General features: G+C 49.0%; 1 protein-coding gene across 2 annotated transcripts; it reads right to left on the bottom strand.

The window, feature by feature from the left end:
• Positions 1 to 342: 342 nt before the first annotated feature.
• On the bottom strand, positions 343 to 11,874 carry ST6GALNAC1 (ST6 N-acetylgalactosaminide alpha-2,6-sialyltransferase 1). 2 transcript variants are annotated; one of them, XM_051634641.1, is made up of 9 exons: positions 11,732 to 11,874; positions 5,754 to 6,387; positions 5,321 to 5,489; positions 4,955 to 5,126; positions 4,456 to 4,594; positions 3,993 to 4,096; positions 3,164 to 3,253; positions 1,892 to 1,991; positions 343 to 1,492 (listed from the first exon to the last, which is right to left on the bottom strand). In XM_051634641.1, exons 2-9 carry the CDS (start codon positions 6,234 to 6,236, stop codon positions 1,322 to 1,324), a joined length of 1,428 nt encoding a protein of 475 aa, XP_051490601.1. In that variant the 5' UTR covers positions 6,237 to 6,387; positions 11,732 to 11,874; the 3' UTR covers positions 343 to 1,321. The 2 variants fall into 2 exon arrangements, with proteins under 2 accessions (XP_051490601.1, XP_051490600.1); XM_051634640.1 differs by lacking the exon at positions 11,732 to 11,874 and adding an exon at positions 9,705 to 10,145.
• Positions 11,875 to 13,462: the final 1,588 nt, after the last annotated feature.

Here is a 13,462-nt window from a genome sequence, read left to right as displayed (position 1 = left end):
AAGGAGAGACTCACCAGACATTTACCCACTTCCTCAGGGAGGTGTCTGGCCAGCTCTGCTCCCCATCCTGGGATAGCAAGGTGAACAAGTGGGGGATCAGGTGCCTCCACATAAGCTGCAGAGCACCTGGAGATGGAGGCACTAACACTCAGCCCTTTCCTGGCCACATCAGCCACTACCTCAGCCTCTAAGCAGCTGCTCTGGGTGCAGTTAGTGGTCACGGGGGTGTAGGGCTGATGGTTGGTCTTGATGATCCTGAAGGTCTTTTCCAACCTTAATGATTCTGTGATTCTGCATCCTAAATAACCACATTCCACTGAGCTGCAGCGAATAAAAACCAGCTTGGCCAAGGCAGTACCATTTATTTTGCTTGCACAAACCCTTTCAGAAGGCAAACAGGCTGCAACCCAGCCCTTCTCAGCACCGTGAGGAACAGGACCTCCAGCCAGCAGCAAGGATGGATAGCATCCATCCCTGGACTTGGAGAGCTCCTGTCTCCCCTGGCAAGAGGGAAAATGCAGCACTCCTGGCACAGCTGGGAGCCAGAAATGCCAAAGCCCAGCTCAGGAGGGACTTAGCACACCAGGACAGCAACTCAACATTCACATGTCCTGCAGCCAGGTGAGGTCCAGAGCAAGAGGCACCAAGTCCAGCATGCCTGCTGCACCATGGAAAGCATTTTCCTGCCCTGGAGCTGATGGTGGTTCTCCCCTGGAGGTCTCATGATGAGGCCACAGTGGGAAACAGAAGTGAGACTCATCTTCTCTCTAATTTGTCACTTGGAAGTTTTGGTTCATCCTTTTCATCTGCAGGGAGCAGAGTGACAGCAGTACCTCCAGGAATTAAGTCAACCTGAGACAGGATCTGTGTGTCCACATCTATCCACTGGATGCAGAGGGAACTTGCTTAGACAATACCCAGCTCCAAGATGGGTACCACCAATGGAGAGGATCCACTCAGAAGTAGCTCCAGCCTGAGGAGCATCTCCTTGCAAAGACCGAAAACCTGGATGGAGAAGTTGGACAGGACATTGGACCATATGCCACCCAGATCCAGTACCAGTGCCTACAACCACCAGCAACAATCTTGCAGCAGTCAGATGGGACTTCTTTTTTGGTCTGCTGCATTTTCTTGCTGTTTTCTCCTGGTCTGTAGCAACTGCACATTTGTAGAAACATCGTGAGACAACCAAGGTGCTGAAGAAAGGAACTGTTTTTGTGGGGATGAAATGTGTCTGGAAGTCCAGAGCTAACCTTGGCTCTGGTGGTCCTCTGCCATTGCCAGACTTGAGATTTCCCAGGCAATGTCCCTTGCCACACAGTCAGGATCTCTGGTAAAGCTTCATGATATTCTCATCGTGAAGTTTTTTCCACACCTGCTTCTCCAGGTTGAAATCGTGGTTAATGTAGAAAACCAAGCGTTTCGGGTCCTTGTCGTAGTAGTGATCTGAGTACTTCTCGTGGCCCTCCGTGATGTAGCCATAGGCACTCACCTGGGCAAGAGGGAGAGGTACCAAGGAGGGAGGGAACCAAGTGAAACACAGGGGACAGGTCCCAAATGGGGAGAGAGCACAGGACAGTTGTGCCAGTCAGGGCTCCCTCAGGTGACGCTGCATTGGGGTCCAGAAGGACCAGACTATGAGCACTGGTTCCAGAGACCCTGCTCTCCTCCTGCTGCCCCCCTGGGGGGCAGGAAGGCTCTCAGGCCCTCCCCAGGCTTCACAACTTCTATCTGAACTATCTGGGGCTGTTGATCTTCAACCTGCTTGTCTGCAGCTGACAAGAACCCATGTACCCTGAAGGCAGATGGTAGGTGGGGCTGGAGCCAGCCCTGCTCTGCATCCCCCCCCCTTTGCAGGCAGTGCCATGAGCAAGAGTCACTGTGCCCTTACCCTGTCACAGAGGTGGAGGGCAGTCAGCAGCAGGAAGGCCCCTGTTGTGGGTCTGTACAGCCTCCAGTAGGACTTCTCCAGATTTTTAGATTTTAAAAACCTGCAGCAGGAGAGGGGGAAAAAAAAAACCAAACAACCACACAATAAAAGGCACAAAAGAGTTGCTGGGTGTGGTGGCTCAAGCTGGACACAACTCATCCCCCTGTGTGGCATCTTCTCTCTTGGCAGCAGTTTGTGGTCACATGAGGCATTTCACACCAGCCATGAGCATGGGTACCTCACGTGTGTGGGTAGCACTGTGTGCTCAGCCACTCCTAAGTCCACCCTCTGCCCTGCAGTGCAGAAGTGGTTTTGAAGCTGCCTGGTGTATCCTGCTTCCCAGCCACGTTTTGGAGTGAAACGAGACGTAGGAAAGGTGCAGAGGAGGGTCACAAAACCTGCTCAGAGCTGCAGCCCTTTGCACCAGCAGTTGATAGGAAGGTAGAAGACCTCACCAGGAGAGAAAAAAAAAAGCAGCATTTGGGCCCTCTTGGCCTTGGAAAGGACCCAGGGCAGAGGGGAGACAGCAGAATGAGCAGGGAGATGCAAGTCATCTGGCACTGCACTTGCCTTCTCCCAGAAAAGGCACAAGTCCACTCTTAAGGAGACTGAAGGATAAATGCAGGCAAAGCAGGACACACCAGGAGCTCTTCCTACATCTTTTGGTCCACAATTGGCAGATCCTACAGTGACCATGACCAGCAGGCTTATGAAAAGGATGAGAGAGGCAAAGAGCAGCAGCCAGGCCAGGCAATTGGGATGGTGACAAAGTGCCTATTACTGTGTTTGAGGGCACAAACAAGCTCTGAGTCAAGAAGGAATCTCAGAAGAGAAGGGCTGTTACAGACCCTTCCTCCAAGGTGTTAAACAACGGGAACCATGAACTGTTGGTCCTGAACAACATCAACTGTTCTGGCACTTCAGCAACACTCTTTCCACACCTAAAGTTGCAACTTGCCCAGGACCTCTTTTGGATGCAGAAAGCCAAACTACCTGGGCAGCTGTTGCTTCTCCAGCTCACAGATGCTGGATGTCTACCCACCACCAAGATCCCACTGCAGCACCACAGAGAGTTTCAGCTGACTGCATACTGGTGAAGCCAACCCCCCATCTACTGGTGTGGCTGAACTGCAGTTACAAGGGAGTGAGCTGGGAGGAGAGAGACCAGAGAAAGACAGAGAGATGGTGCTGGCCAGAAAAAAAGCCCACTAAAGCACACAGCCCCCAGCTCACCTGTTTTTCATGTATCTGAGGAAATCAGGGTGAACCACCAGGTATCTGTCCATTGTGAAATCTTGATTGAATCTCTCCCGGGGCCTTTTCCTAAGAAGAGGAAGAGGGAGAGTCAGGACAAGCTCCTTTATTTCATCACAGCTGGGAAGCACCAGTCCTGATGCACTCCATGATAGAAGAACCACAAACACAGTGAAGTTATTCTGCAGCATTTCCCAGATTAGGATAAAGCTTCCACAACCTGTGTGCATCACAGAGGGAGAGACCAGGGAGGAGAGGCAACAACAGGAGACAGGAGTAGCAAAAGCATGTGGCTCTAGACAAGAACTGGTGAAATCAGAGCTTCATCCATGAGCAGGCCACCACATACAGACACCAGATGAGACAACTGATTGTGTTCACCCCCAGAGGAGCACAAAGCTTTCTCCAAGCTCTGGCTCCACAAAATTGGAATCAGCTACTTCTAGGAATCAATCATAGAATCATAGACTGGCTAAGGTTGGAAGGGACCTTAAAGATCATTAGGTTCCAACCTCCCTGCTATGAGCAGGGACACCTCCCACCAGACCAGGCTGCACAAGCCTCATCCAACCTGCCCTTGAACACCTCCAGGGAGGGGGCAGCCACAAGGAAGGAGGTGTATTGCTTACAGCAGTACTCAGAGCTGGGGAGGAAAGAAGATATTTCTCCAAATAAATCTGCAAGCACAGGGAGGCTTTAACCTGGCTTTACCCTGGCCTGCACCTCAGCAGGGCTGGGCATTGTGGAAAGGAAGAGGGCACAGCAAAGAGCACCAAACCAAAGGGTGTAGAGGTGGGTCCAGTTTTACCCGTAGTCGTTCAAGAATCCTTTCCTGATGTCCACGTTCAGCAGAAGAGCCCTCAGCCACTCATAGTCTCTAGCTCCCTCTAGGAAGTGAATGTATCTGACATGCTAAGCAAACAAGTGAGCATTAACGAGCAGCACAAGAGAGACACATCCTTTATAAACAAAAAGCAAGCAGGCATCCAGGCTCACTGAGCTTCTTGGGCACTGATCTTTGGTCTGCAGCTTTTAACTATCCCCCAGAAGCAGAAAGGAGATCACATCCGATGTGCAGCTACTTCTACATGCCAAAGAGGTAGGACTGACACAGCAAACAGTCCCTCCAAGGCAGTGCAGGTTCCCTCACCAAGGGCAACACTAAAGTGTGAGCTCAGCCCCTCTGCTCCTCATGCCAGACCAGAGCTGAAGGCCACAGACTAACAGCATCCAGCAAAGCTGCACATGCAAACATCATGGACCCGACTCACTTTTTCCTGTGGGATGTTGCTGAACCCTTTGTGTCCCAAGATCAGGAGAGAGGACACCAGGGAGTAGGCTGTGAATCCATAAAAAGAGGTTTTCGTTCCCACATCTTTTTCGTAACCTTTGATCACAGCTCCACTCACCCTGGCCAAGGAAATCAAACAGAGGAGCAGAGTTGGCAAGTGACCACTGAAAACCCTCACATCCATGTTTATAGCTAGAAAAGATAATGTTAGTTCAGAGGAAGTGTGAGCTACACCTCTTGATCTGCAGCAGTCACTTCCCTCTGCTTTGGAGACAGCTATTTACAGGTCCTCTGTGAACTCAGGTTCCTCCTGGGAGGAATCTTTCAATTCCTTTCTGGTTTTTCACTTCCTCCTGCCATCAGTCATTCTGGCACTTCGGAGTCAGTGCAATGCTAGAAGAGGGGCAGTTATCCAGCCATAACTGCTGCTAGCCAGAATAGCCCAGCTGTGTACCTTCTAAGAAGGAAGCCTGCCCTACCTGAAGACATAGTCATGGGAGTCAATCTCCTGGCCCATCCCAGAGTTATTCAGTATTCCTCCATTCCCCACAACAGCACAGCTGATACATGTTGGCATGCTGCTGTTTCTGTTAGCCAGAAGCAGCTGCTGGTGGGGATTAGGGGGCAGCAGGGACATGACCTCCTTCACCACTGTGAAACAAACATGGTGGAGAGTTAGCATCAAGAGCCTTCAGGACAGACAGTGAAACCACCATAGCTTCCACCAAAAGATCCACCTTGCCCGAGGCCTTTGACATGGAGATGCTGCAAACCTCCAGCTACTTGGCATAAGGCTCTTGTGGGGAGTTTGATGGTCCCATGCTGACATGCCCTGTGGGACTTACATGAATAATTCAGCTCCATGAAGCCATAGGGAGGTGCAAAATGCTCCAGGCGCTCCCACTCACTGTCATTGAAGTACCTCTTGTCTGTGAAGAGGGTGATGTTGGGCAGAAAAAGATCTCGCAGCCAGTCAGACTTGGCAGCTTTGGCCTTCACTGATTCAGAGCAGGTCTTGGAAAACAGTAAGGGTTGATTAGTAGGGAGCTGATAAACCTGACTGAGCATCAGTGTGCCTGTGTGTGAGGGTATTGGAAAGAAGCACAGGAACTCCAGTGGTACATCATCCATTCCCCTTCCCCTCTGAGTCCCCATCACCATGAACATGAGGCATAATTTCAGCACTACATCAACTACCTGGTGGAAAGTCACCTACAAGGAAGCCAGGTCAACAGGGAGGCATCACTCTTGGCAAACACACACAGCCATCACACCTACCGATGGTGGGGACGAGCTGTCCAGCTGGTACTTGTCCTCAAAATCCCACTGTGGCTCAGACTTGAAGTCAGCAGCCCTCAGTTTCTTCCTTTCTGTCACTGCAGCAACCTGAGGAACAGGTCTTACAGTTCCCACTGGTGCAGGAGGCTCTTTTGGCTTTGTCTGGTCTTTGGACATGTTGCTTTCATGAGCTCCCTTCACCCCAGAGGATGGTTTCACTGTTGCTATCTCCTTGTCTCCCTCCACCCTGGTAAGTGGTTTCACTGATGTCTTTTCCTTGGCTTCTTCCACCTGTGGGGCTGGTCTCACTGTTGTTTTCTCCTTGTTTCCGTGCACTGTAGGGGTTGTTTTCACTGTTGTCTTCTTGATTCCCTCCAACCTGGGGGTTGGTTTTACAGTCATGCTCTCCTTGGCTTCCTTGGCAACTGGTTTGATCATCTTCTGCTCCTCTTTTCCTTCCCATCTTGATGTCCTCTCAACCATATCTTGTTCAAGCCTGGTGGTGTCTCTCCCCAAAGTCACCTTTAAAAGGCTCCCTGAGTTCCCATTACCAGAATATCCTACACTCTGGTGCTCTTCAATGCCCACTCGTAGCACATACGGGCCACGTTGGACAAGGATCCATTTCTCGAATCTAATCAAAGGAAAAGCAGACACATCACATACACACACTTCCCACTTAAGGCTGAACACCTTCCAGCCCATTTCTAGTGCTCTTGACTCTCAGCCTCTCTCTGCTCTTTAGAGAAATCACTTCATATGACCATCACACTTGCCTTGGCAACAGCCACTGAGTTTCTGCAGGGTGCTGTATGAATTCAATGTCATTTTCAACTCTGCCACCAAAGTGTGTCTCAACTTCCCACACTATTCTGGCCTGAACACCCCTTTTATCTCCCCCCACGAAGCAAACCCCAGAGGTTCCACACTGGTTTCACTTCACTTGGGTTGCAAAACAGCCACACTGGCAGTAACTGCAAACCAGCAAAGAACAGACTGGGCAGAACCCCTGGCAATGTCCCCAGAGCACTGCGGGATTGGTTTGGAGATCCTGAGTTCAGGACATGGCACAGACCATGAAGGCAGCCATCTGGCTCTCTTCTTTGCCAGCAGAGCCAGAGAATATGCTGAGTTGGAAGGGACCCATCAGGATCACGGAGTCAAACTCCTGTCCCTGTGTAGGACCCCCCAAGAATCACCCCATGTGCCTGAGAGCATCACCCAAATGCTTCCTGAACTCAGGCAGGCTTGGTGCTGTGACCACTGCCCTGGGGAGCTGGTTCCAGTGCTCAGCCACCCTCGGGGTGAAAAACCTAAACCTCCCCTGATTTAGAGTCCTGCCATTTCCCTGAGTCCTGTCACTGGTCACAGGAGTGAAGAGATCTCTACCTGCCCCATCTCTTCCCCTCATGAGGAAGCCATAGACTGGAATGAGGTCACCCCTCAGCCTCCTCCAAACTGAGCATGAAGGTCTCCCAGAATTCAGAAAGAGAAGACTAATAAGTGAAACTCACTCCTGCACCATACATCACTTACTGAGCATTTGGGGCCACAAGGCACTTCTTCCTCTTTTCTTCCCTCTTAGCCAACTCATGCCATGGAATCACAGCACTTACCAGATACACATCTTAAAACAGGAACTTCAAAGCTATTAAAATACAATCTGAAGCTTAAAAATGTAAAATGTCTGAATTTTCAGCAACCACCTCTAATATTGCAGCTGCCCTCTTGCCTGATTCAGAGGCACAGGCAGGTACGAGGATATCACAGGAGGATACAACTGCCAGCAGCAGAAGAGCCACCTGAGACTAGTCTGGGCTGAAACCCACCAAAACATGAAGGCAGAAGTGGTGGGGTTGTGTCCCAAATGTTCTTGCCTGCACGTGGCTGGAGGGCAGAACTGGAAAAAGGAAGGTGAAAAATCTCTGCAGCTGAGCTTTCATGCACATCAAAGCTCTCCAGGACAAACCAGGGGAGTTGTGGCACTGATTCACACTCAGGTTCACCTTTTGCATCACACCTTTGTTCCAGAGCTGTTGTAAATGCTTCTGAGGTGATGAGCAGGAAGGGGAAAAAAGCATCCCTACTGTCGCAAGCTGGGGTAAATACTTGAACCTTGGCCATGCTACTTCCAAGGAAAAGAGGCTGTGGCAAATGGCCTATCAGCTCTTCCTCTGCCTCCCCTCAATCATAACCCAGCTTCAAAGGGTGCAGCAGTCACTCTCATAGGGCTTCAGGCAGAAACTCAGGCTGCTGTTTATCACCTAATAAGAGCAAAGGTTTTGATACAGACTCTAGGTAAAGTGGAATTTGGTAAGGTGGCTTAAGGCAGATCTTAAACCCCTGGATGTGTTGTGTTTTTAAGATGATTAAAACTTTGAAACAAAGGGGCAGAGAACAAATGAAACAGGAGAGTATGGCAAACCACCCCCTCCTCCCTCTAGGTTTCCTGTACTTCTTCACTTGCAGGGCACAGCTTCCACCCCAGCTCTCTTGACACTTTAATTTCAAATACCATGCCAAACATACAGAGACCAAAATGGAAAACCTAGGGCCCTTCACACCCAAAACTTTGCTCCCTGCAGTTAGACCCATGTGGCCAGGGCACCCACAGGCCTACAGGGCTCTCCTCTCCCAGCCAGCATTTTAAATCCAACTGGTCAAAGCAGCTCATCAAGTTTCAGGCTCCAGACTCTAGCTGGCAAAAAACTACAGAAGTTCAATGACATTTTCTGTTGTTCTCTATTTACCAAGTCCCAGAACAGTAAGGACAAAGCTATAAAAATGCTGCTTTGTGTATTTTACATTGCATATAAAGATACAGAAATAAGACTGACTCACAGACAGCCACACACAGCTCATCTCTAGTTGTGTTTTACTTAAGCTGCAAAATTATGATCATTTTCATTATCTAAAACTACAGCAGAATGAAATGGCTTCAAGCAGCTGGGCATGGAGAGACAGTTCTTGTCCCAGCTCTGCCACTGATGGGGTCTATGATCAAGGACAACTCACTTGACTTCTCCACACCTCTCCCCCTTCCCACCTCCCTTGTGCAGACTCCAACCTCTCCAATTTTATAGCTGTCCTTGAGGTGTGGTCTCATCACGGAGATGAGCTGAACACACGCCACCTCCAGAAGAGATGAAGGTGTTTCCAGCCTTACCCCTCCTGTCTGCCCTCACAGCAGCAGCCCTGAGAGGTCCAGCTGAAAACTAATCCCACCAAGATGAGGTGGGAGAGGTGGGATCCCACTATAAGGAGAGGTGGGACCACAGGAGAGCTGGGGGGCAGGCAGCAGTGGTGCTTCCTAAACACAGAACCCAGCACCAACAGGTCAGTGAGCTGTGGTTGTAGGAGGAAAGGCTTCAATATCTGCTGTGCTCATGCAAGGTGCAATGCTGCCTGTCCATGATGCTGGAGGCATTTTACTGCAGTCTACACTGCAGTTCCCTCCACACCTGTAGGATTTACTTGACCACTTATATAAAAAAATATATGTATCTTGATCTGCAGGGCATTGCTCTCCCAGTACGCAGTGGATTTGATTAGGAATCAGATGTGGAACCACTATAAATTCCAAGGTATCCCACCAAATTCTATGTCCAGGAATGCAATCTGGACTAGGGCTGAGTAAATCTCTTCTGGGAGCCACCAGGAAAATACTAGGTAGTGCCCAAGTATGAAAACAGGTTGTGTTAGTAAAGCAAGAGCTGCTTTCTTAAACAGCTACACCAGGAAACACAGGAAAACAGTGATCCAGCAGCAGCAAGTTCTTGACTGTGGAACTTCCCACAGAATGCTCTGATTGTACACAAGGGCTGCTAGAGCAAACTGGTCACCTCACTCAGACCAGAAGTGCAAGTTTCAGAGTAAAAAGACACAGAGAAAGCAAGTGAGCCCAAGCACTCTGCCTAGACAGTGCACATCCCAAGGAAGCAGGTCTCTTACCTGAAAATCCCTGTCTTCATCAAGCCAAACAAGGAGTTCAAATAAACAACAAAGATGCACAAGTGTATGAAAACAATGAGCCAAAAGAGGGCTCTGGGAATTTTAGGAAGCTTTCTTCTGCAGAACCACATGATGAGGATGCCTGAGAGTGACAGAGGCTCTGCTGCTGCTGCTGCCCAGAGGTGCTCACTGGGCAGTGCTTTCTGAAGGTGTGTTGAATGAGAGGGCTGGTCTTCTCTCTGGACTTCCCCACAAGAATGTGCACGCCCTCTCTCCCAACATCCCCAGACACTCTGCACACAGACCCAATGTCCCAGAAAAGACAGATTTGTGCTGTTCCTGCCTACCACCCTAAGCTTATTGCAACACAGAGTGCAGAAAGAAACACCTTTTACAGCAAACAATGGAAGTTGTCTATGTTTTCCTTAACGAGATTAGTGCTGTGTGAGAGGAAAACCTGTACCTCTGATCTGGTGGAAGAATCATTGGGAGCATTTGTGTGAATGATGGAATTAGCCACAGTTGCAGTCAAAGAAACTACCTTTCAGACCTCAACCTGCACAAGGGCTCAGGCAAGATTCCAGGTGTAACTATAAACAGATCTTTATTTCCTTCTCCATGCTTGCAGCTGCAATCCAGAAGCAACCCCTGCCCCCAAAAGCTGATGGCTGGAGACACATCCATTTTACCCTGCGATTGTTTCAAACAAGTCAAAGCAAGAGTCCTTGCAAAACCACCATAGAACAAAGCTTGTGTTTAAAGGCAGATTAGTGCTTGGTAAAGCACTGGAGAACAGGGCTTAGAGTCAGTCTCCTCCCTCTCTAGCAAAGCTCAGCTGCCTTTACAGCAACTGGGAAAACTGAAATCCTGCATTTCACTTCTCTGAAAGGTGCCAGCTCCCTCACAATCTAACCCTGCTATTGCTGACAAGCTTACTACACAGACCTGCCTGCAGCTCAGGTTTCCAAGGTGGCTCAGGAGTGTGCCCCTCAGCTCTGAGCTGCTTGTACAGGTAGCAGAGATACACACTCCTCAGCTGCTCCTCTTGGGAGCTCTCAGTCAAGCCTCCTCCAGCACCATCTCCAGGATTGGTCTTTGGCTTTTGAACTCTTGCCCCATCACATCACAGGGATCACTGAGTGGCCAAGAAATGACAGCTATGTCAGTTCACCATTACACCGCGACATGGATGGATTTGAGGCTGCAACTAGTCGTAGAATTCAGAAGAGCTGGATCCCTCTGGTGCCCCCTGTGGTACAGCATCTTGAAAGTCAATTGGTTTCAAGGGTGCATCTAATACATTTCAAGTTTTATTCCACAGAACATCAAGATATACTTCCAGAATCTCATACCTGTGAGTCATGCCACCATGGACAGACAGACAACTGCCTTCTACACCCCTTCCCTTAGGGGGAACCTACTCATTTAGGGTTTGTAGAGCACAACCAGGCTTTGCTCATCAACACTGTCAGTTAAAACAAAGCTCCACTGATGCCATGTCCACAAAAAACATCCCAAGGGCAATGAAGCCCTGCCACAACCCTAGGGGTTTGCACTACACTTGATTTGAGCCATGGGCATATTCAGAGCTGGGATATGTTGCTTCTCATTGATGGGCAGCATAATCTCTCTCTCCCCATCCCACAACAACTACCTCATCCTCTCTTCTATGGAAGCCAGGAGTCTGCCCAGAGCTCCACCAGAAAACATCTCCCCACCAGCAGACAGAAAGATCAACATCACAGCCAGAAAAACTCTCACGTGCAGATGTACATGCCAGAGATCACGGGCTGTGTGAACTCAGAGGGAGTTAACACTGACAGGTCAAAGACAGATGCTGATATTGCTTCTTACAACATGGGCTGGTTTTGCACAGCTCTTATACAAAATTAAGCTCAGATATAAACAAGCTTTTGCTGACAGTATCACTGATGTCAGAAGCTAGCACTCACTCTGCTACTGAACACACAGAGCACTGAAGATGTTTGCTCCAAGTTCCAGGAAAGCCAGCCAGGTTTCACACCTACCTTGTACCCCTCCACACATGACAGCAAAAAGCCACAAGGAATCCTGTCCAAGGCACAGCAGTAACTGCATTCCTTTACTGTCCATACTTCCTGACAAGTTACTCTCTCTGGATTCAAGTACAAGACACTGGTCATCAGAAGACCTAGGAGAGAAAAATTAAACAATAACACAGGTTTGAAAAGCCCTTGAAGAAACATAAGGGAGGCTGTTAGTCCAGGGTACAACCCTGCCTCCATCTACAGCAAAACATTTCATCATTGCTCAAACTGAGCCTGGAATCTGTTGAACAATTACAGGCACTGAGAAAAATATCAGCCAAGGTATTGCCATGTTCCTGGGCAGCCCCTCATTAGCTCCCAGCAATTCCAGATGGGCTACAGGTCTGGGTGTGCAGCAGGCAAACAGCAACTCTGTTCTCAACAAGATGTCCAGCAGCACATTCTTACAGGAACAAGGACCAACCCTGAAGCCCTGATGTGCAGCATAAACAGCAATGGCTTCACTTTACCCTTCCTCCTTCAAGTCCAAAGCACCTCCAGGCACACTGCTTGGAAGAAGCTGCTTGTGTGCATCTACAAGGCATTTTTTGTTAATAGGGTCCCAAAGGGAAATTCTGGAGGCAACAAACATTTTCTTTCAACTTCCTTCATGTAACATTGCTGCAAAACCAAGAGCCATAAGGGGTAGCAAGACTCCTACCAACAGAAGAATCCAGCTTGCTTTGATTTTCAGGAACTGTGCTGGCAATTGTTGGGAAGATGTCTGTAGTACTGTCTGTTCAGGAAAGACTGTGTGAGGGAATATCCAAATTTCTGGCAGGCACATTAGCCAGCAGCAGGCTTGCTATGCAAAGCACATGGCTTTTGACCTTCTTGGTGTAAAAGAAAACCTAATAAAACATATCAGGGAACTGCTTTTCACTTCCTTGGCATATGATTTTATCAGCTTTCCACCTCCACTGCTGAAATCAGTCTGTTAAGAGGTCAGGCAGCCAGGCTGGTTAGCTCAAACATGAAGTCAGAATGGGAAATGGGAATGTACTGTAACTCCTCAGGGGAGGCCTGGTGAAAACTGAGGCCAAGAACAGAGCTGCTCCCTTGTAAAGCTCTGTAAGAAGTGTGATCCCTTGGATACACAGGGTCCCCAGCCCACAGGCAGGGAGATAGTAAGAGGAGACTGCAACTAACAGAGGGGTTGGCAACTCTGAAGAGCCACAGGCCAGACATCAGCCACCTTTTCCAAAGGAGAGATTTTCCATGTTTCTCTGGCAGTCCTACCAGCAGCCCCAGGAGATGCTGCTTCTCTAATGCTGCAGAGACTCAAGCCAAGCACAGCATGTCCAGCTACCAACACGCTCACACCAGCAGCTCTTCTATTCTTTAGAGCTGTGAAAACTTTCTTTTAAGCAAGCCCCACCTGGGAGCTTGAAGTGAAGATGGTTATCTGTTAAGCCTTTTCCATCTCCAATTGTGTATTCAATTCCACATGCATGTAACTACATCCTCAGTTATATCCTGGACAGATGAAAGGCAGATTAGCCTTTCTGTTCATTTGGTACTTGTTTGTTTGGTTTTTTTACATAAACTTTACCTCCATTATATCTTAATCTGTGTGTGTTGTGGGTGTCAGCCACAGTCTGAACTATTGCCAAGAAATTTCTGTGTGCACCTTCTCCAGGGGGCTGTGTATCAAATCTTGCTTACCTGCTGTGCCCTGTGTGCTTCCCACTT

This window comes from Apus apus, chromosome 17 (genome assembly GCF_020740795.1).
Source record: "Apus apus isolate bApuApu2 chromosome 17, bApuApu2.pri.cur, whole genome shotgun sequence".
Classification (NCBI taxonomy): domain Eukaryota; kingdom Metazoa; phylum Chordata; class Aves; order Apodiformes; family Apodidae; genus Apus; species Apus apus.
The sequence above is the reverse complement of the archived record's forward strand: the minus strand, read 5'-3'. Positions and strand labels throughout refer to the sequence as shown.

Coding starts and splice junctions, on each gene's coding strand:
- ST6GALNAC1 (XM_051634640.1), bottom strand. CDS start 9,835: ATGTGGTTCTGCAGAAGAAAGCTTCCTAAAATTCCCAGAGCCCTCTTT. Junction 4,595..4,954: donor TCCCATGACTATGTCTTCAG/GTAGGGCAGGCT, acceptor TTCCTTGGCCAG/GGTGAGTGGAGCTGTGATCA. Junction 3,254..3,992: donor GGATTCTTGAACGACTACGG/GTAAAACTGGAC, acceptor TCCTCTTCTTAG/GAAAAGGCCCCGGGAGAGAT.